Raw genomic sequence first — 24,192 nt, 5'->3', positions numbered from 1 at the left:
AAGAGGACCATAGATAACCTGTGTGTGTGTGTGTGTGTGTGTGTGTGTGTGTGTGTGTGTGTGTGTGATGAAAATCCTATCCTTTACCTTGCTAGGTAGGAAGTATCCTGTACATGCCTTTGAAGTAAAAGGGTTGCTCATAATTGCAATTGGATACAGGGTTTGCTGACCCCCTTATGGGCTTGCGTTGACAGTGGGGTTTGTGGCAGAATGCCACCTCCTCTCTAGAGCCTTCCAGCATTTCTCAGTGTCCGTGTCTCCTACAGTTGGTGCATGGGATGGCATTTGAGCTCATATCACTAATGATGGCAAATCATGACGTGGTGCAGGAACCAGTTGCACAATTCTGTCCTCCTTCGTCCCGGTGAAAGAAAGAAAGAGAGAGAGAGAAGGAAAGAAAGAGATTTGCCACCTGAAAGAAAAAAGAAAGAAAGAAAGAGAAGATTTGCCATCTTTTCTTCCCCGAGAACATATACTCAAATACATTGCTGACTTTAAAAGAAACAAAAAGTACAACTTCCAAACCTACCTTTGCAGTATTTGTTAAATATTAAAGTAAAAGACAAGCAAGGAATATACATAATAGGCATCATAGCAGCGATAACCACCCTACGTGTAGCTTAAAGAATATAAAATCATGTCTGAAAGTATATGTGAAACCTAACAACGGAAGTAGATCTAGAAGAGAGGTTTGGGCTGCTGTGGGGTAATCAAGTGGTCTGAGTACTGGAGGGGGTGCTTTGGCCTGGCCTTACCTCTCCCCCACCTTCCCCACACAGAGATGACGCTGCCCATGACACGTGACTGTAACTCCTCTGCAGTTAGGGAAATGATGACCATAGAGAACAGTGACTTTTCTATTTCATGTCCCTTTCCATTTTAACTCAAACACAGAATGTTAGGATGCTGTAGGTAAGGAGTTGTCTCTGCTTTGATTTTTCTCCCTGCCTATTTTGAAATTGTCTCATCAACTTATTTGCAAAGACTGGAACACTTTTTAAAATCTATGCAAGATGTCTTACCTAAATATCAGCTGTTATTAAATGCTCTATCATCATAGGATAATTTGTCCAGCTGTTGGAACTGTGAGGATGGATGATGCTACATAGAGCCTTTCCTTTCTCAGCCACTGATTCAAATTCAGTGTACCCCGGTTAATGTAAGACTTTGCTGTCTACTGCACCTGCTTTTGGGGGTTGAGTCAAGTGAATTTACTAACAATTAGTGTTCAGAGTCCACACCCTTATTTGCAGTATCATAGAGGAGACTGAGCAGTGACTGGCACAAAGAGACTGCCAAAGGCTCTCTGTGAATGGTCATTACCCCCATAAGTTTTGTTGGGGAATGTGTTTAGTTTTTTATTTACAACGCCAATAACCTGACTCGATGATTTATTGCAGTGGTTTCATTCTTCCCTTGTGTATCTAATATTTATATGGTCATTAGAATGGGAATCTTTCTTTGAGCATCTGATATTTTCACTCACCAGAATCCCTCTATGAGCTTAGTTTACCATTGTCTTCTTAAAACCGAGTGCTCTATTTGTAAAATAAAGTTTAAAAAAGTTTTTGAAGAACCTGTTGCTTTGGAATACTCTCAATTCTGTATGAATATGTCCCAGTTCTATAAGCCACTGTCATTTTTTTTTTTCTTTTCTTCTTTTTAAGTCACTCACAAGCCTTAGTTCCTTCCTGCACTTGGAGTAATTGCTGTGTCTAAAGCAAGAAAACAAGGAAGTTTCCTTGTATCCTCAGTCCCCAGTCTTGCTACAGAGCGATTGTCGGATTGTGTTAAATGATGAGTGCTTTGGTTGCTGGGGTTAAACAAAGATAGCAAACTAGTTTAGGGGAACCAGGCTCTCTAGAGGGACGGAAACAGTATGTAGAGGGTGAGAAACAGAGGAGAGAACATGACTGACTCCTTTCCTACTAATCTTCCCTTGCTGCTTTTCTTTTTTTACGAGCTTTTCTCCCACCCCCATATGCAGTGACTGTTGATTAGCCCCTGAAATTATCTGAAAAACAGGTTTGATCTTGAGGGGTGGGGAGAGTCTAGGAAAAGAAATTAGAAGAGGATGGCTGACTCAGACCAGCCTTTCAAGCTGGAAATGGGACAACTTCTCAGGGCAGACAGGAAATAACCAACTCTTGACTGGCCACCAATAGGGCGCGTGCTGTCTTCGTTCTGTGGGTGCTCAGGATCTCACGCTGATCTGAACTGCTGTCAGTTACCTACCAGAAGAAACACATCTTCAAAGTTTGAGACAAGCTTTAAACAGTTTCAGATCGAGGAGCACATGGATGTATTTCCTTTTCAGAACATCAACATTGAATTTGAGCTTAAAGAACAGCTAATTAATAATGTTCTTGCTCCTTGGCCAAACTCTAAATTTATTTTGGGAAACTGATTGAAAGATGTGTTTATGTAAGATTCTGTCCAGTGAAATCTTTGGGGATCTCAGAATACAGATAGCAACCTAAGACAGAGTTTGACAGACTTTTTGAGTAAAGAGCCAGAGAAAAAATATTTTAGGGATCAAAGGCCATGTGGTCTCTGTCAAAAGTCCTTAACTCTGTTTTGCAGCACAAAAGTAGCCAGAGATGATATGTAAGAGAATGAGCTTGACTGTGTTCCGATAAAACTTTATTGGTGTATACTAAAATTTGAATATCATATAACTTTCACATGTCATAATATAATCTTATTTTTTTTTGGTCAACCATTTAAATAAGTAAAAACCATTCTTATGAGCCGATATAGGACAGATGATACAAAACAGATGATACACTGAATTTGGTCCACGGGCTATAGTTTGCTGACCCGTGACTAAAAACTTTCCAGTTAGTCATATTTTTTGAAGACCTCCATGTGTCAGAGCTTATCTCAGACCCCGTCATCAAGTGTGTTATGCAAAACATTTTATAAAGATCTTATCCTTCTACCAGCTTGCTTTATGTATGTGTGTATGCCTGTTCAAACCATATTTTATATAAACTTGTTGATGTTTCTTAAAATATGGTAGACATGTTTTTGAACATCGGCTACCTTGATAAACATGCTAAACATAGAATTACCTAGTCCCTAGAATATAAGCACCTGCTATGATCTTAGAATGTAAATAGCTCAGAAGCTGTAAACATGCTTATGTAAAACATAATTTGTAAATAACAGATGGCACTTATTTACTAAGAATGTGAAGGCACTGATGAGAATGAAGTCATCTTGGACCAATGAAATGGAAGGTGTGTCAAAAATGCCCAGGTTTCCAGTTAGTATGAAAACATGGCCTACCAAGCCAGCAGCCAGAAGGCCATCCCACTGGCTCTGTCTGTGTGCTCAGAGCTGGCCGTGGACCATGACATGCCAGCCATCAGGCAGTTCCAACCCCTTGTGCACATCCGGGCATAGATGAAGACCAGTCAATCCACAGATGAAAGCGGTGCATGCCTGCCCGCTGTTTCTTCTTTTAGCTCAGCCATTTATTTTAACTTGAAGGAAAATAAATGTGAATGCATGCAACTGGGGGTCTAAGTGCCTGGTTTTATCATTCGCTTCCACTCTGACATCCTCAAACTGTGTCTTTACTGTAACCCAAGCCTAGCGTGAAAATACAGCACTAGGGTATCCAGTGCCAGGCAATTGTCATATCTGTTGCAAAGGAAGTGTTGACTCAACTCAGCCCAGGGACCGCCACCAAGAGTAAAAGGTCTCCAGAGATGGGATTGGACCTTAAAGTTATTTACATTAGCAGTTGATCTGGAACTTGAGTCAGAGTTGATCCTTGCTTTTTAAAAGAGAAATTCTTTCATTTATTCATATCCTTTCTGCCTCTCTTTCTGCGGCTTGCCCTCTCCTTCCTCCTTCTTCACCCCTCCTTCTTCCTACCCCATACAAACAAACACCTATCCCCACACATTATTCTGTATCCAGAGAATCTAATTTTATCTTCAAACAATGTATCCTAAGGGACTTTTCTCCAATTGTGATTGAGATATTGTTATAAAGAAAAGTCCATTCTCACTCCTCGACTGTATTGGAATAAAGATAATCTCTGGCTGGGCGCAGTGGCTCACACCTGTAATCCCAACACTTTGAGATGCCAAAGTGGGAGGATTGCTTGAGGCCAAAGTAGGAGGATTACTTGAGCCCAGGAGTTTGAGACCAGCTGGGGCAACACAGTGAGACCAGTCTCTACAAAAATGAAAACATCAACTGGGTATGGACTACTCCTGAGTAGTCCCAGCTACTCAGGAGGCTGAGATGGGAGGATTGCTGGAGCCCAGGAGGTCAAGGCTACAGTAAGCTGTGATTGTGCTACTACACTTCAACGTGGGTAACAGAGTGAGACCTTGCCTCAAAAAAAAAGAAGATTATCACTGGGGTTTAGGCAGTGTAGTCTGAGATGAAGGACATAATTTGTTCTGATGCACATAACAGGTAAAAATGGCTGTCGAGTCATCATCTACAGGAAACATGATGAACATAGGTCTCTGACATAGTTTCCACAGGGGATCCCATCAGTCATTCCACATTTTCCACTAATCAACAGTGAGCATTATAATTAGCACTTGTTACTTTTTACAAATGGTAGATGCCAGAGATGTGTATTGTAATGCCCAGATACATAGTCTTATACACTAAGGGTTTATTGCCTCTTCTTGCATGTGACAATTTAAAATCTAGACCACAGTGATTTATATATCATGGAAATTAGAACAGAAAACATATTTTAGTGGTTGATTTCAAAGCGTGTTATAAGTTCTGTTCAGTTAGGTTTTAAAACTCTTGCTGAGACCTAAGGCAATTTTTAAATGGATTTTAATTTGGGGAGGATATGGATAGTAATTTGCTCCTACTCTGTTAACGTACCCAGGATAAAGCTGGGGAATTATTGTGGGATAATTCATATCAAAATGAATTATTTTCTGCACTAATGTTATCTCCCCATCCCAAATATTTAAAGTTACTTTACCTGTGTTTATTCATTTGGGAGCTGAAATTTGGAAGCCAGTTTGCTTGTCTTTCTTATGGTGTTCTCTGTTCAGTAGGTCAGCTACAGTTTCCCTTGGGTTCATACAAATTTGCAAGCCCTTTCCCCCATGTGTTTATCTTAGATTGTCATCTTTAGTGGGCCTCTGTATGAAATGCTATGAAGAAGCTGGGGTTTACAACATGGTTATTTAAGTTCATGTACCCTACGTGGGGTCTGAAAAAAATATATTATACATGACTTTTTTACCCCCTTCCAACCAGAAAAATAAATCTGAGGATTCCAGTAGCTTATATTGAAATATATGATCATTCTGTAGAACCAGCTCAGTAAGCGTTTGTTGAAAACTTAGCTTTAAGTTCTGTACTTTCTTTTGCTTATGTACATTTATGAAACCATGCTCATATGAGAATAGTGTTGTGATGGCCAGGCGTGGTGGCTCATGCCTGTAATCTTAGCACTTTGGGAAGCCAGGACGGGTGGATCACCTGAGGTCAGGAGTTGGAGACCAGCCTGGCTAACATGATGAAACCCCGTCTTTACTAAAAATACAAAAACTGGCCAGGCGTAGTGGCAAGAGGCTGAGGCAGGAGAATTGCTTGAACCCAGGAGGTGGGTTGCAGTGAGGTGAGATCATGCCACTGCACTCCGGCCTGGGCGACAGAGCAAGAATCCTCTGAAAAAGAGGAAAGAATAGTTTTGTGTGAATGTTTTTCTTAAAGACACTTTGCTGAAATGAAGAGTTGACTATAGCTTCTCTGAGACTTGGCTGTTTAAAAACTGAGTACCCATTCTCCCAGTATTTGGTGAAATGTGGTAAGTTATAGGGGGTCTTCCATACTTTGTTTTTCTTTGCTTGCTTTATTTTACTGTTAAATGGATGTAACCTTTCTCCTCTTTCCCACCATATTTTTCTCTGCACTGTCATCTACAGTCCCTCTCTGCCTTTCCAGCTGACAACCAAACCCCTCTTTGCTGATCAGTCTATTACTCTGAGAACTCTGATGATAGCACTTAAAATATATAACAGTTCCCTTTTCTACATTAAAAGCCATAAAACCTTCATGTGAAATAGCTAAGGGAACATATATAGTAGGTGGAGAGGCTTTTGCTCCTGCAGGCACCTTGCAAAGGGGACTATTTTTCTTATATGATATAAATGAAATCTTCACTCTGCCCACTTTTACACCTACGCATGTACTGAGCGTCTCCAAGGAGACAAGAAAACCCGGAGTCCAGTGATGGTGAATCCTCCCTGAGACAGCAGGCTGGAGTCTCAGGCAACTCTCCCAGGCGCCTTGGCTTCCAGATGCCCCACTCAGACAGCCCCTTTTCTCGAGGCTCTTCCAGGGAGGTTCTGTCGAATCTGTTTCTCCCTTCACAGATGAACTAGCCCGTACATTGCATCTGAAGGGCTGGTCGTGATGAGTTGAGTAGGCAGAAGGCCTCCCTGGGACACGGGGGTGAATGCAGTAGGGAGGTGGGATAGCAGGGTTCCAGTTTCCCATGCTCCTTTCTTTGTCACTCATCTATCGGTGCTTCTGTTTCTTAGCTTTCCTTTGCGCCTCTTAAACACAAAGGTGCCACTCAACCTTACACAGTGTCTTAAAAATATCCTTTGTTACAACTGTAGTTATGAACGCAGTTCAGTGAGCTTGTCCTTTTAGAAGTACTGTTCTGCACATTCCACATTTTTAGGTGTTTGCTCATGACCACGAATCCTCTTGACCCACTCTGTTTTCTCTTTCTTCTGAGTTCAATCTACAGGGACACCAAGGCGCTCTTACCTCTCTTCCACTCCACCATTTCCCTTGTAACTTTTCTTGTAAATATACATGTTATTTTCTTATATAAATGAAACACCTGTTTCTTTTTAAGGAACACACTACCATCATAAGTCTATTATGCTAAGTTTCTAAAACTATAGCCTCAGGTCCTTTTGATGCATTGACTTACATCTGTGTGTGCCTCTTCTTTGATGCATAAATAATTTGGTTACCATATAGAAATTATTATGGATGTAACACTCAAGAAGGCTCATTTTGTCTCTAAACTCTAAGCACATCATTTAGTGAGTATTCTGGACATCTCTGCCATGTGTACTTTCTTGGTTCTCAAGTAACCCAACTTTTCATATGACTTTCTAGCACAATATCTGCAAACTTTAGTTTTCTGTTGCTGATCCTTCTGCTATCTTTGGAAAAGTGTGTGGCTAGCCATTATTCCTGTTCTTAATTTCTTGGCAGTAAATGTCTTCTTGGGGGTTTATTGATGGCATTGGTTTTTCCTTTTTACGTGAACTTTTATTTTATTTTATTTTTTGAGATGGGAGCTTACTTTGTTACCCAGGCTGAAGTGCAGTGGTGCAATCTTGACTCATTGCAACCTCCACCTCCCAGGTTCAAGCGATTTTCCTGCCTTAACCTCTGGAGTAGATGGGATTACAGGCATCTGCCACCATGCCGAGCTAATTTATACACACACACACACACACACACACACACACACACACANACACACACACACACACACACACACACACACACACACAAACACACACACACACAGAATCTTGCTCTGTTGCCAGGCTGGAGTGCAGTGGTGTGATCTCGGCTCACTGCAACCTCCGCTTCCCCAGCTCAAGTGATTCCCCTGCCTCAGCCTCCCAAGTAGCTGGGACTACAGGCTCATGCTACCATGCCCAGCTAATTTTTTGTCTTTTTAATAGAGAAGGGATTTCACCATGTTGGCCAGACTGATCTCGAACTCCTTAAAGTGATCCACCCACCTCAGCCTCCTAAAGTGCTGGGATTACAGGCATGAGCCACTATACCCAGCCTACTTGAACTTTTAAAAGATTTGTCAGTCATATATTAAACATTTTGGAGAAGTCTTCTGTTTTCTTCTTGCTTTATCTCCAATTCATACTACCTCCCCAATGTCTACCTTTAGGGAAAAACCATCCCATATTGTAAACTTGAAAGGGTCATTTGTAATAAACATATCCAGTTTTGTTCAGAGATACATAATATTCCTATTTAAGGTGACTAGAGGCCAGATTTGCCATATTTTCCTCTCCAAATTCTAGGTCAAGGTTAGGGTCATCCTTCTGTCTCATCTGTTTCATCTTCTTTTCCTAGATAGCCCTTTTCAAGGTGACTTGAGGTCATCTTAAGACAGCTTTTTAAGATGACTAGAGGTCAGATTTACCAAATTTTCCTCTCAAATTCTAGGTCAATGTCAAGGTCATCCTAGATATGTCCCATCTGTTTCATCTTCCTTCCTAGATAGCCCAACCCATAGTGTATATTCTTCCTGTGGTCCACCACTTAGTTCTTTCTCTTTATTTGGACTCAGATGGGGTGAAAGTATTACTTTCAACATGAGTTCCCACATTTCCCCAAGAATTGAGGGAAGATGAAGGTGCCCCTGAAAGGGGCCCTGTAGTGTCTCCCAAGTTTTCTTCTTTGCCTGGTTCCCTCCTGGTCTCTCTGTCATCCTTCTGCAGAGTCCCAATCACTCATGGTCTTAAATTTCATGTCAGATTTTTAGTAGGAATAAAATGTAATAAAATGTCTGCTTAGATGCCTGTAGAACTGTGGATGAAATTGGCCCAGTCAAAGGAAATGCAAACAAATTCTGGAAAGTTTTCCAACTAAGACTGGTGGGAAGTTTGTTTGCTGTTTCGTTTGCCAGGAAATAGGAAAGTCAGGACCCAGCCCCAAAGTGCACTTCCTGGAATCCTTTTTTTATGAAGAGTCCCCTGAACCTGTATGGTAATGCAAAGGATTTTCTTCTGTTTTTCTTTCCAGGCACTTCAGGTGGCAAGACAACTCCTTCTTCAGCAGCAACAGCAGCAGCAAGTTAGTGGATTAAAATCTCCCAAGAGGAATGACAAACAACCAGCTCTTCAGGTAACAATTCTTTTTCTTTTTTAAATTGACATTATATCCTTCGGCATAACTGATAAGCAGTTCAGGAGTGGATTGTGTTGAGAATTGCAAATCATGTAAGAAAATATGTGGAAAGTCTGTTTTTGGTTTACCAGCCAAGTAGAGCATTTTGGGGAAAATGTGTATTTGCCCAAAAGTTTTATTGTCAGGTGTAAGATCTCCTGATGAGTGAATGTAATGGAAGGATGAGGACTTGTAACTGTTGAGCTGCTAACAGGCAGTGTCGGTTGCTAATGAGAAAAGTTCATGGTACTTAGAATTGTCACCACATTCTCTCATGTTGGGTCTAGAAATGGGATAAACACACACAGACACACACCTTGCTTTAGTGTAGTTATCCTCAATAGGGAAGATTTTGTGCACCCCACCTCCCGCCACCCCCGGAACAATGGGCAACATTGGAGACATTTTTGTTTGCCATAACTAGCAGGGCAGAGGTGTTGCTGGCATCCAGTAGGTACAGGCCAGGGATGTTGCCAAACGTCCTGCAATGCACAGGATGCAACACACCATGATTCATCCCGGAATGTCAATAGAATCAAGAATTATGACTAGGCCTGAGGAGGATGTGTTACTTTTAATGTTATAGCTTGTAGTGATTATAAGACATACCCTGTTCTTCAGTGGATATGTTCAGAATGTTTCTAAGTCAATAATTTTTAAATGGGAAGAAATTTGTATGTAAAGATGACAAAAAAGGTTGTTCCAGCAACTTCTGATTTCAGGCACATTGAAGGCAAGGGTTTAATGGAGTGGAAGAAGCAGTAAATTTATAAAAATCCAATTTGGGCTGGGCATGGTGGCCCACGCCTGTAATCCCAATGCTTTGGGAGGTTGAGGTAGGTGGATCGCTTGAGGTCAGGAGCCAGCCTGGCCAACATGGTGACAAATACAGAAACTAGCCACGTGTGGTGGCAGGTGCCTGTAGTCCCAGTTACTCAGGAGGCTGAGGCAGGAGAGTCAGTTGAACCCGGGAGGTAGGGGTTAAGGAGAGTCAAGATCGTACCACTGCACTCCAGCCTGGACAACAAGAGCAAAACTCCATCTCAAAAAAAGAAAAAAAAAATCTAATTTGGATTTTTGACTCAAAGTAGAAAATTGTAATAGAAATTTCTAAGAAACTTGAATCCAGGGTCTTCATGCTCACATTTCAGAGAGGGCACTTGGCACCCTGGTCCTAAGTGGTTCAGACTATATTCATAGCTGAAGATGGGCACCCCTATCACAGGAGGGGACAGACTCTGTAAGCAGGGGCTGATAGGTGTATAACTTGGTGCCAATTAATTGGATAATGAGGTCAACCTAAATTCTAGCTTGTGTTGACTTTTCAGAGGTCAGGGTGAACCACAACCTGTTCCCAAATGATCCACAAAGATCAAACTGACCTTGACCAACAAGTTCTGGTTCTTCTATATGTACTAGGGAGACTGTCACTTTCCAGAGAGATTTCAGCACTATAGTGACACTTTACTGGAAAAGTTGACAATGTGCCTTGTTTACTGACTCTTCTGTAAACACTTATTTGGTAAACCATCATCGAACCATGTGCCTTGGAATACATGCGCATGCAGGGGACATTTTTAATGAGGTACAGTGCCAGTGAGGGCCCATGTCAGGTGCTATAAGAAGTGCTTTGTTGTGCAGATGTCTTAAGAACAGCTCTGGAGGATGAAATATGACTATGTTGACCTTTCAGCTGTGAGCTTATTTGTCAGGATTCAAATAAGTTGAAAGGATCAAACTGAACAGTTTCCGTAGTCAGACTGGGAATTGTGTTTCAGAGGTCAGCAGCGGAGGCCACATTGCAGATTCCATAACATAGCCAATTGTTGGTACATATTAAAGTACCAGGGCATCTCCTGTGGACAGAGACACAATTAAAATTCTAATTTATTAATGTATACAGGGAGCTAGCCCAGCCTGTCACTCAGTGATTCAAATGATGGTCCATTCTTTTTGCCTCCCTCTTGGAGCTCTCACAGCCTTAAAAATACCCCGAGTCCTCTTGAATTCATCAGACCTCAAGTGCATTGGGAAAATGAAAATATATTATTGGGGGGAAAAATCTTACACATAGTAGAGCTTTGGTTAGAGATAATTAAAAAATACACACATACACAATCTGTATGATCACACTGCTCTTCAGTATTGAATATCGTTTGTGATTTTTTTATGGTAGAATTATTTTCCCTCATACTTGCTTTTTAAAAACATATGGCATTTTTAGGTAACTTCTTTTCCAAGTTGAATGAAGTTCCTTGAGGGCTAAATATAAGAAGTAAAGTTTCAGGGGATTTCCTTTTGAGGGCTCTTTTCCTTCTTGCCTGTTACAGGGTTTTTAGCCACCATGCAGAAGAGTATGATATAGAGGGCCTCGTTTTTCTTGGCAAGGACAGTGTCAAAACCAACCTCACACATTCTGCTGAGCACTTCAGTCTGTATAAAAAAGTGGGGGGAGAGGGGGTAAGCTTGAATGCTGGTTTTGCTAAAGAAGATGTCTTAAGTTTTTCCCTACCCCCCAAGTAGAGGAGTTGACAAGCAGAGAATTTAGACCAGCTTTAAAAGTTGGCCAGGGGGGGAAAAATCTGAACGGCTGACGGACTGGTGTGTGCGTGTGCTTCATAGACAATCGCCGAAGGACCCCTCAGCTGCCTGATAGGTCATGCACATTCAGTAAGCTTTATTAGGTTGGCTGGCCTTCCACAAACAGAGAGGAGAAATTACTATCCTAGGCCACATGGTATATTACCTCATTATAAAAATACGCCTATAGACTTGGTGATTCACAGAAGGAATAACCTTCATATTTAAATATATCTTGCCATACTGCATCCTCGCTGAGGCATCTCCGCCGGAGTGGCTCTGAAATGAAAGGGAAATCCTACAGCAAATCTTAACAGTGCTCATCTCTGATCTTCTCACCCTTCATAACTACACTAGGAGACCGATTTTAGCAAATTTCAGATCTTCTGCATAGAAGAAGGCTTGACAGGGAAGAAGGATTTGATCTGCTGATAGCTTGAGGGGGAAAAAAAAAGAAACCCAAATCCCCAAATATACTGTGACTCATATTTTAAGCATATCTCACACTTCCCTGCTTTGTGTTTGGCAGCGCTCTCTGGTTTCACAGGCTGATGATACAAACAAAAGAAAATGGAAAGTTAGAGGAGGCTATAAGTGGTTACTCGATAGAGATCATAAAATGTAGTCAAACATCACCAATTTGTTCTAATTTCAGGAGATGAGAGTAAATAAGAAAGAAATGACACTCTTTGCAGATCCACATACCGAACCAAATCTGAGCAGGTCACATTCTTGGGTGATGTGGTTTATTAATGAAGGCATTAATCAGGTATAGATATTGCTTCTGAGGTTTTTGAGAAATAGTCTACTTAGTAACCAAAATTATCTTTTTACTTATTCTGTTCATTTGCTTTGCAAATTTTTTTATGAATGACACAAATGAAAATTGAAAATTGGCCCCATCATAAATTCAGAATCAGAATGATCTGAATTAATTGAATGCAAGTTGGTTGAACATTTCCAAAGCAAGCTGGGCGTTGTGCTGGTGTTCATAGGGTACAGAACCATGGAAGAGACAGACCCTGCCTTCAGGAGGTTTATGAGTTGTAAACAAATTAACAAGGTTTTGCTGCAAAAAGAAAATTACAGATGAGTAAAAATAGTAGGCTTTTTGTTTGTTTGATGGTTTGTTTTTTTTTTTGAGACGGAGTCTCACTGTTTCACCCAGGCTGGAGTGCAGTGGTGCGATATTGGCTCACTACAACCTCCGCCTCCCAGGTTCAAGTGATTCTCCTGCCTTAGCCTCCAGAGTAGCTGGGACAACAGGCATGCACCACCATGCCCAGCTAATTTTCGTATTTTTAGTAGAGACAGAGTTTTGCCATGTTGACCATACTGGTCTTGAACTTCTGACCTCAGGTGATCTGCCCGCCTTGGCCTCCCAAAGTGCTAGGATTATAGGCATGAACCACCATGCCCAGCCTAGGCTCTCTTTTATATATTTCTGAAGATTGCTTAAACAAGTGAAATAAATGCTTAACAGTGCAGGTGTACTCATAACCTCGAAAATTTGTAATTTTACTGGCTGAAGATTAATTTGTGAGTAGATGAGCAATTTTATTGATCAAATTTTGAAACTTTGACCACCGTTTCTGGGTACTAATTCATTTTGGTTCTTTAAGCATTTTGGTTGTTGGCACGAGTACATAAACTGGAAGGAAATCAAATGACACATTTTCTCCTAAGAAAGTAAAAGTACATGTGTATTCTGGCAGCATTAAAGTTAGGAAAGAAAGTAAACTTTGTGTGTTGCCTGCAGTGGAAAACGCACCAGTTTCAGGCCGTCTATAAAGAATTTGAACGTGAAGTCAGTCATCTGATAGTTTTCCCTCCTGCCCATCCCCTTCCTTCCAAAGTGATGTCATGTGTGAGCCCCTTACTCAGAAGGCCATTTCACTGGAAGGAAAGATGGTGAAACCCACTTTAAGGCCAGCCCTTTAGTCTACTTGGAAGCTCAGAATGACTATGTGGATCCTTGCTTTAGGTGGAGGAGGTTAAAATACAAGATTCAGTAGGTGTCTGGTTTTTTTTTTTAGCATTTTTATTTGCAGTTATATAAAACATGCTTTAGGCAGCATTTTTGCTTTGCATTAATGCCACATATAATCTTGGTAGTTCATCTCATTTCCACGTTATTCACTAAAGAATAAATTGGCAAGAGGAAACCTGTAAAGGAAACTACAATTTTATGTTGTTGATAGTGAAATGGAATAGTTTTGAAATACTGACCCTTAAGAAATAGTCCTGTGCACTGATTAGTAAGGATAATTTAGGAGAGGGAGGCAAACTTGTTTTTATGTGTAGAGTTAACATTGTCTAGAATTGGCATCCCTAGCTTTTTAAATTGATACAAAGCATTGAAATTTTGATACATTTAAGATGTTACTATTATCGCATGATATTGGAGAATCCCAAAACCTTAAAAATAAGTCTTGATAGGAAATAATCTAACAGAAATATTTTATAAATAGTTCTTAGTCTTTCCGATTGCATGTACTCTTACAAATATGATAGAAACAGTTACTCCTTCTCCCAGAAAAATGCACATGGACACAAAATGTCACATCCAGACTTAAAGATTTCACGAATCTCAAGAAGTTCACCTTGGGCTCCAGGCTCATCCTCCTGCTTTAAGATTTTTTTTTTTTTTTTTTTTGATAGCCTGTTTTATCCTTGCTTCCAAAATTCTGGTGTAAGTTGCAATATTATGAGTTAGTTTGTTTTTGGTATTTAAATTTCAGCGGTATATAGGTGGCCCTGGGTCTCAGTCTGCCTACAACAGCCCACTCCAAAGCTATTGATTGGTTGTGTTTATTCATAATTCTCACTCTCGAAAGTATCCCCAGGTGCAGTGACTCTCATACCTATAATCCCAGCATTTTGGGAGGCTGAAGCGGGCAGATCACTTGAGTCCAGGAGTTAGAGACCAGCCTGAGCAACATGGCAAAACCCCATCTCTACAAAGAATACAAAAATATCAGCCTAACCTGGTCCCTGTATTCCCAGCTACTCTGGTAGCCGAGGTGGGAGGATTGAATGAGCCCAGGAGGTTGAGGCTGCAGTGAGCCATGATGCACTCTAGCCTGGGCGACTGAGCGAGACTCTATCTCAAAGAAAAAAAAAAAATGTCTATTTGAACCAGGTGCAGCTGCAACAGTGTGCACCATATCTCAGCTACTAAGGAGGCCAAGCCCAGAGGATTGCTTGAGCTCAGGAGTTTGAGGCCAGTCTGAGCAACATAGCAGGACTCTATTAAAGAAAAAAAAAAAGGATCTCAGTTTGGACATTTAATTATATAATCACTTGTTTAAATGTATCTAAGATTTAAATGCAAATGTGATGCTAATATTTTATATGTAATCATGTCCTTGCCACCACATGCAAAGTGTGTTAGATAATGAATGTTTAGTCAGTGCTGAATGTAGGCCAGCCCCTTAGTTGCCCTGTAGTATAGACACTGTCCTTCAACCATTTAATGGATGAAGAAAATGGAAACAAGTAACTGACTTGATACTTACACAAAGATAGTCACAGCACCAGGAAGGGAAGCTAGGTTTTTTAGAAACACAGATAACCAGTATGCCATCAAGAGGTTAATTATTGCCTCTCTTTTAATGTGTGTTTACTCAGCACCTACTGAGTGTCATATTTTCCATAAATAAGTAAATTACTCTCTTTTCCACATTATAAGCAAAAAAAAAAAAAAAGCTGAAACCAACAAAAAGTTCCACTGTAAATATCTGGATTTCAATTAAGAGGACTCAGATCTGCACAGTTACCCTAAGTGTATCTTTTTGTGTCTGTGTGTGTCTCTGTGCATGTCAGAGAGAGAGAGAGAGAAGTGATCAACAACAGCAAAGAAAAGTTATTTCTTATTTTCAAGTTTGAAGTGTTCCTGTGAGCGTCCATGTGTTTGAAACATGGACTAGTATGTTATAATCATTGTTGGGGCTTGGAGGTGGAGACGGACAGGGGCAAAAAACATACTTGACTGGTCAAAAATGTGTAAATTGCTGACAAAATGACACATGTAATTAAGAGTGCTCCTGCCATTTTACCTTGTGGTTTACACCTCCAGTGTTGAAAAAGAGAGTGACTCCCACCTCGCTAATTACCATTATCACTAAAATGCTAGGGTTGGAGTCATTAGTTCCATGTGCATTTAATTAGAGGAAGGCTGAAATTGGATTTAACTTATTACTTTTTCATGGATCACTTTCTTGTCATCACTTCAAATTGGATTGCAGCCCCAGGTAACTAATTATGAGAGCCACAGGATCAAGAGTGAAAAAAAAGGTAATTAGGAATAACACTGTCGGACCCTTGCTGGTCGTCCACTTGTGCTTCAGGGAAAGAGGGAAGAGAAAAAAAAATGCAAGCTGTATTTTGTAGTATCACAGATTAGGGAGTTAGAGGCATGTACGGTTGCTAGGCATCATGGGAGTCTGTCACCACCCATAGTGGTTTCTGTGATATACAGCTGAGTTGAAGATGTCGAAGCAACGTGATTCCACAATCAGCTGCTCAATACCTAGATTAAACTTGTAAAAGCAACAGATTGGTTGTAGGTATGAGGCATCTCTACAACTGTGTAGACTGGGGGCTTCACATATATGATTATAACAAAGCTGTCAAAATGCCTCTGAGCCAAAGTAGAGAATATTTTAAGTACAGAGAGTTAGAATTTAATGAACATATTAATGTTTCAGAAACATCATTCATATCTGACAGGAAGACGTGTCAGTCAGCACAACAGTCAGGCTTAGGGTTTATATATCAGGACGTTTTGTCGAAGTTTCCAGAGTACAGTAACATTCAGGACATTTACTTTGCTTTGGATTTGCCCCCTCCCACCTCTCCCCAAATGTTGTGAATTGGTTTCCTGAGGTTCCATTTCTCCTTCCATCCCTATCGAAAATACTTTAAAATAAATTATATTGTTTCCATGTGCAGAACAGAATTCAGAACTGCAAGCAATCAATTTTATTGATGCCATCTGAAAAAATGTTGATGACAGTTTGAGGATGTGAAAGAATCGGATTTTTAAAGTCCCCGGGACTAAGTGTGGCAAAAGAAAAAAAAAATTGAAATGTAATCTCATTACTCCAAAGTTCTGTGAGTTACACTCTCCTAAGAAGCGATTCTTCTTAACGAAAAAAATAAAAGCAGCAGAAGGGCAGCTTCTTCTTGGATAGGCTGTGATCCCGTAATGAGAAGTCTTGCTATCAAGCCTGTTGGTTGCCTTGAAGGGAGAAAAGAGCTTCTTGGTTTCCCATGACAGTGAATCACCAAGTAAAGATGGCTTGAGTTTCTTTAAGTTGTTTAAAATTGGTTTTGATGTTCTGTTAATGTAAGCAAATAATCATGATTTCAGTCTAGAGTGACTTTCAGGCCTGGGCAAGCCAGGCTTCCTCAGTATTCTCCATTGCAATGTGAGTGTGGACCGTGCTGCGCCCACCCAATAGAGACCACTGCATCATTATCCCCAAAGTGGTAAAATATTGTTCCTGGAACTTTCAGTCTTTTTCCTGTGTGAAACTTCTAAGCAAAATCTCAGAACCAAAATAGTGATAATCAAGTCTAATGCAGAAAATTAAAGCCTCTCTCTCTCTCTCTGTTTTTTTTTTTTTTGGAACATCTTAAGTTGATTTGGAATTTTTGTACACAATATTCGTCTGTGGTTGAAAGGGGGCACACTGAGGTCAAGTGATGTAGTGTTTTCCATCTTTCCATATGAGTCTCACAGTGTGCGATAAAAGCAAACTCCTTTATTTTCTAAGTCTGCAAGAATTTCTGCTGAAGTGCAGAGGTCGTGTTCCCTGTCAATTTGAGTAGCCAGCATTTTTTAACTACTGTTTTTTCTTTCTTTTTGTGTGTCTTTTCTTCCCTCCCCCAACCTTGCTATAAACCGTGGCACTTTTCTGACACATGCACAGTGAAGTCCTCCAATCTGAAACTCATTAGCACACAGCATTGGACCCTGTCCAGTGGTTAGAAAATTTCCTGGAGCCTAGAATAACAGCATTTGGTGCAATACCATGGACCAGAAGTGACAATGGGGGTAGTCGCACTCCCCTGGCACCCTGCCTGGTCAGGAAAGCCAGCTGACCACACAGCACAGTGAGACAGAGGTTGTGCATATAGGATGGGCTCGAAAAGTTTGGTCCTTAGAGAAATACACTGCTGAAATCACAAGGCAATATCTTTTTTCTCTACGCTTATTATTTTAATTGGGTTGGAGATATTGATCAACATTCATCACAGAAACAGGAAAGTAAGACATTAGAGAAAATACGATGAAGCCCAATTTCCATGATATAATGTTTTTCACTTCTGTAACTATTGGTTATTTTCAAGACCTATATTTTCATTCATTCATTCATACATGCATGCATTCATTCAAACTTTATTCCTTAAACTTCACTATCTTGAGATAATGTGACCTGGCTGCAACCTCCCTACCCTGACATTAGAAAAATTAAACAGTTTACCCTAAGTCAGGTTAATTTATGCCAGGTTTTCAAACAGGAAACTGAGTCCCAGAAAGATAATAGTTATATTAAATAGTAAATACTGTATAGTGCTTTCTAGGAACCAACTACTGTACAGCCACCATATGGGGTAAGTTCTATTATTATTCCCATTTTACAGGGGAGGAAAGTAGAGCATAGAGAAGTTAACTTGTCCCAGGCCATCCAGCTGATAAGTGGCAGAGCTGGGATTCTGGCCCACACAGTCTGGCTCGAGAGTCATTGCTTTCATCCACTACACTCTGCTGCCTTTCCCTGTGCCACCACCTGGGCCCCGCAAACAGGGAAAGCAAAAGGAATGGAATCACAGTTGCTGATGCTTAATGTTCCTCCCTAACCACCAGACCACACCACCTCCTAATTTGGATATATGTTGTTGGGCATATTTGAAGAATAGTGCTTATAATTGAAATATGCACTTTCTAAAGGGAAATGACGCTTGGGAAAGAGAAGAAAGACGGGTATTACTCAAAGCCTGCAGACAGCTCTGCAAGTAATTGTCTAAAGGCAGCCGTTGAAATTGAGAAGCAGTTTGGAAAATGTACAGTTTGGGAAATTTGTGTACCGATGTAATTACGGTAGTTGTGAGCTGATGTCATGCCTAGTAACTGTTTTTGTATTGCTTGGGCCTTTGTTACTGAGCTGTGATATCATGAGCAAACTATTATAAACATAGCATGGATATAGCATGCTTGTGTAACAAAAGATCGGGAACTTTTATTAAGTTTGTTTTCCTTGTCATATTGTAAAAATTTATTATGTGTACTGTGTATATTAGAAACAGATTTGGGTAATTCTGTCTAAATGAAGTCATCCCGGCTATTTCCAGACTGTCTGTTTTTGGTTGTGAATAATTTTCATACATCAGATGGTTGTCATATTTAGTCGCTCTCAAAATTTTAAAGAGAACATATCCCATTTTGAACTTTTGGTGGACTTCAGCCACCTTGCTGTTGGGATTGTTTGAGTTTGAAATTATTGCCCAGTAAATTACAGGGACTGAATACTAGTCATTTCTAAAGGGTCTGGGGTTGCTGCCTTCTATTCATAAGTTCTTTCCTTCAACAAAAGAACAGATTTTTAACTACTTAAGCGGTAGAATTTAAGGCTGCTGGACACAATTGGGCATAGAGCGCCAGCCCTTGTCCTTTTACATTACATCCCATTGAAGAACTTTGGTAAATATTCAAGCAGACAGAGCTCAACATTTAGGAGCGTTCATGGTAAATGTGGAGTTTAAATGGGTAGTTCCAAAACTTTGGATGACACGATCCTTCCCAGCTACTCTCCTGTAGCTCCTTCTGCTGCTGCTGAGCTTTTAGACTCAGAATATTGTGCCTGCTGCTTCCACGTGGTTTTTTTTTTTTTCTTCTTCTTTTTTAGCCTTTCCCAAACTCCTCCCAAGTCTGGCTTTTCTCCTCATTATTTTCTTGAATTTTACCGTCACTAAATTCAGTGACCATGTCTCCGTCCGTCTAACCTGTCTGGCATTCTTAGTAATGCATTGCATGGGCTAACTTGTCTTTTTGAAAATTGCCATCTTTTAAACTTCTTCAAATCAGTACCCCCTGGCCTCCATGCTATTTTCTTTCTTTCTTTTTTTTTTTTTTTTGAGACGGAGTTTCGCTCTTGTTACCCAGGCTGGAGTGCAATGGCGCGATCTCGGCTCACCGCAACCTCCGCCTCCTGGGTTCAGGCAATTCTCCTGCCTCAGCCTCCTGAGTAGCTGGGATTACAGGCACGCGCCACCACGCCCAGCTAATTTTTTGTATTTTTAGTAGAGACGGGGTTTCACCATGTTGACCAGGATGGTCTCGATCTCTTGACCTCGTGATCCACCGCCTCGGCCTCCCAAAGTGCTGGGATTACAGGCTTGAGCCACCGCGCCCGGCCTTCTTTCTTTTTTTAAAATGAGATTTGCTTATTTATTTATTTATTTATTTATTTTTGAGATGGAGTCTCACTCTATTGCCCTCGGCTCACTGCAGCCTCTGCCTCCCAGGTTCACGTGATTCTCCTGCCTCAGCCTCCCAAGTAGCTAGGATTGCAGGTGTGTGCCACCACACTTGGCTAATTTTTTAGTTTTGGTAGAGTTGGGGTTTCACCGTGTCTTGAACTGCTGAGCTCAGGTGATCCGCCTGACTCGGCCTCCCAAGTTCTGGGGTGACAGATGTGAGCCACTGTGCCTGGCCTGTTCTGTTTTCTTTCTGCTTACCAATTCACTTCCGGAACCCAAGTTCACTCTTTCCCCTGAGTTCAGTTTCCTTGATCCCCTTGGATTTCAGTGCATCTGGACTGCGTGCTTGTTCTACAACCTCCACACACGTGAGTGCCCCCAGACCTGTTGTCCTCCTCCTGAGTGCCTACCTGTGGTCCTCTCTTAGCTTGCCCTCACATGAATTTCAGTATCTCTAATCCAGCAGATCCCTTTTGTTTCCAGGTCTTATTAGTCAGAGTCATTTGAGTCATCACTTCACTGACTTCGAAATTTCCTTCGTCCTCAGCATGTTATTCATCCTCACATCTGCCATTTTTCCTTCCGCTGGTATCTTCTGTCTGTTCTTTATTCGGTGTGTCCCCTGCTGCCACCTTATTCTAGAGCTATCCCTTCACGTGCCACCTGCTTGGGTCTTGGCAAAGACTTCTTCCAACCCTTCTTCCCCTCCCCACAAAGAATCTTCTGTTTTTCTTGCATATCTCATCTCCTACCAACTGCTTGTTGCCTCTCCTCGAAAGCCATGGCACTCTCCGCTCTTCAGAACCGTCATGTATATTACCATGTCTCCATCCTGCTGCCTTCATCTGGTTTCTTAGCCTTCCAGCTTTGCACTAAATTAGCTGTCCCGAGAAGAAGGTTATGGCCTTCTGACCAGGGAGAGGGGAGAGAGTCATGAATTCAGAGTCATCATTCCCTTTGTAAGGAGCTGGATAGAAGTGCAGTCCATTTGATAACATTTCAGAGTCCCCAAAATCCAGAATTGCAGATACTGTCTGCTCTGTTGCCTGCTGTTTAGAAAGAAGACCTTTGGTGATGAAATTGTGTGTGAGTTTAGTTTCAGGAGAATATCTTTGTCTGCTTTCTTCAGAAAAAAACTAAAAACCACATGATGTGAAGGGCTTTCCCGGTCCTAAGTTCTCCACCATGTGACTGCATGCTTCTTTTCCATTGGTATCTACTGCTGCCCCTTCGAAGGTTTCTTCTGATCTCCTCTGACTATAGGACCTTAGGGCCAGACACTCCCTTGACTGCACATGGGAGAGCTGCTTTGTCAGACCTAATGAAATTGCTTTTAATAAGACATCAGGGAAATTACATCTGGTTTGTTTTTTGTTTGAGAGCATAAAGGGATTATTATTTATTCTAGAAACAGAATAAGAGTCTGAACCACATAGAGTTACGCAGCAAAGAGGTTTTGTTGTGACTACCAACTTTGATGAGGACACACAGTGGCTCTACGTAAAGTGCTGCTTGAAGGACTGCGGGGCTCGGATGGGCTCCGAAGAGCACCACGACTGATTAGGTATGTCTGCCGTGGGCATTAGAGGTGGGAGTAGTGCTATATGCACCTTCTGTTTGCCAAGCTTGCCATAGACTTATCTGACCGTAGTCTATGCTGATCATGTATCAGAGTAGAGAGGTACTTCGGATTCTTCTTTTCTGGGAAGCCTGATAGAGTCTGTGGTAACTATTGAACTGTTGCCTAAAATTAAACATATGCTTTGTGTTTTTCCCCATTAACTTTACATGAGACTGGGCAAATTGCATTCTTATCCTAAAACCATATCTCTTCTTGATCAGATCTGAAATGTGATTTGTCCTTTAAAACCACAGGATCTTTTACACTGGACTGCCATACAAACTCAGCCTTATGGTTGAGTTTTGATGATTGATATGTCAGAATATGTTGGAGGAGGAGGCAGCGTCACGTCCTGATTAATAAGATAGCCTCTGGGGTCTGATTGGCAGGTTGTAGTCCTGGTACCACCTTTAATCCTGTGTGACCTTGGAAAAGTAGCTTAACTTTGCTGTATTTGTTTTCTTATCTAGAGAATGTGGCTGGTAACCTTACCTAACTAAGGCAGTTGTGAAGATTAACTGATTAATACATGAAAAGTACATACGTAAAAACTGTGGGTTTTTTTGTTTTGTTTTGTTTTGTTTGAGATGGAGTCTTGATCTTTCGCCCAGGCTGGAGTGCAATGGCGCGATCCTGGCTCACCCCAACCTCCGCCTCCTGGGCTCAAGTGATTCTCTTGCCTCAGCCTCAAGAGTAGCTTGGATTACAAGCATGCGCCACCATGCCTGGCTAATTTTTGTATTTTTAGTAGAGATGGGGTTTCACCATGTTGGTCAGGCTGGTCTCGATCTCCTGACCTCAGGTGATCAGCCAGCCTCAGCCCCCCAAAGTGCCGGGATTACAGGTGTGAGCCACCATGGCCAGAGGTTTTTTTTTGTTTTGCTTTTTTTGAGACAGAGTCTTGGATCTGTCCCCCAGACTGGAGTGCAGTGGTGTGATCTCAGCTCACTGAAATCTCTGCCTCAAGAGTTCAAGTGATTCTTCCGCCTCAACATCCAGAGTAGCTGGGATTACAGGATCATGCCACCACACCCAGACAATTTTTTGTACTTTTAATAGAGATGAGGCCTTACCATGTTGGCCATGGTGATCTCAAGCTCCTGACCTCAAATGATTTGCCCACCTTGGTCTCCCAAAATGTTGGGATTACAGGTGTGAGCCACCGCACCAGGCCCAAAAACTGTTTTTAAAGGGAAAATAACCTATTAAACTCTAAGTTATATTTTAGATCACTTGGTATTGGCCACTTTTCAAGTGCAAGTTTTAGCTGTTTAATGGGGACTATCCTTTTGCTTGTAATCAACTTGTGGGTAACCAGAATTGATGGGAGGACATCAGACTCTTCATCTGTAAAATGCGGTAATCACAGCATTTAGCCCATGGTGTTGTTATGAATATTAGCTGAGTAATACATGTAAATAGCTTAGAAAGACATAGAACAAGTACTTAATAACGTTTAGCCTCTGTCGTCATTGCTGCTACCAACCGCTGTTACAAGCATTATTTTGATTGAGCAGTATTTTCCTAAATGTGTCATTTTAGGCACAAATAAGGGTCATGCTATTCTAAAAATTCCATCGTGGTCTTTCTTTTTTTGTTGTCTTCCACAATTTTACATGAATTAATGATAGGTCATCTTACCAGCAAAGAACTGGCCCTTAATCTGAAATCTTGACGCCATGACATTCCGCACCATTCCTGACATAAAGCATAGACACTCATGAATGAGTGACTGAATGAATGAGTGAAATACCTAAGCCAAAAAGAAAAGAAGATTGATACTGGTTCAGTTGAAGAGGCTTCAGACTGGTCTCAGGTTCTCAAACCTGTAGAAACATTTCAAGACCATAAAAACGGCATTAAAAAAAATCCAGTGTCAGTCCTGCCTAAGTCTTTCTTTGAGCTGATGAAATGAATCTTTCTTTGAGTTGATGGAGGGAAAATCAGAACATTCCTGTAGTATACAGTTAGAGTACTCTAAAGCCCTGTGCTTGCCTTTGGACATTTGCTAATCTGTTTAAGGTATAATATTAATGGCACAGACCTTTAATTCATAAGTACAGAAAATTAAAGGAGATTAAAGGCAAAATACAGACATGTATTTGGTGTCAAGATTGCGTTCAATGAAGCGTACCGAAGATGGAATAGATTATTAAATATACTTGCAAGGAGGAAGGCAAATATACCTAAATCTCTCATTTTGAAAGGAATTGGTTTACCTGATTATTTGCAACAGTATCACTCTCAGGAAAATGTAAGACAAATGAAAGCAAAACAGGATTTAATTGAGCTATTATTTTGCAGACTTTGGCTTGGTTTCAGACAGTCTAATCAAATTATGCTTTGCACAAATAACTAATGTTAAATGCAGCCTACCAACAGATGTTTAAAAAGAGTCTAATTGGAAAATCTACATCCTGGATTTAGTCTGTCTCCTTGGAAAAAATAGCTTCAAATTTATGTTTTTGAGGATGACACCCAGTGACAAGCATTTCCAGAAGATAAAATTTTCTTCAAAGATGTTCAGTGCTTGGATGGAACTGTCTTGAATAGTCAAA

At 40.9% G+C, this 24,192-nt stretch overlaps 1 protein-coding gene across 12 annotated transcripts in view; it reads left to right on the top strand.

Moving 5' to 3' along the window:
- FOXP1 (forkhead box P1) overlaps positions 1-24,192 on the top strand; it is a 349,307-nt gene that overhangs the window by 189,534 nt on the left and 135,581 nt on the right. For all 12 annotated transcript variants that reach the window (XM_017542802.2, XM_017542805.2, XM_017542803.2 and 9 more), the window contains one exon: positions 8,803-8,904. In XM_017542802.2, the coding sequence (XP_017398291.1) occupies positions 8,803-8,904 (102 nt within the window). The remainder of the gene's footprint in view (positions 1-8,802; positions 8,905-24,192) is intronic.

Source organism: Cebus imitator, unplaced genomic scaffold (genome assembly GCF_001604975.1).
Source record: "Cebus imitator isolate Cc_AM_T3 unplaced genomic scaffold, Cebus_imitator-1.0 Scaffold147, whole genome shotgun sequence".
Classification (NCBI taxonomy): Eukaryota; Metazoa; Chordata; class Mammalia; order Primates; family Cebidae; genus Cebus; species Cebus imitator.
This window is presented reverse-complemented; position numbering and strand designations above follow the sequence as displayed.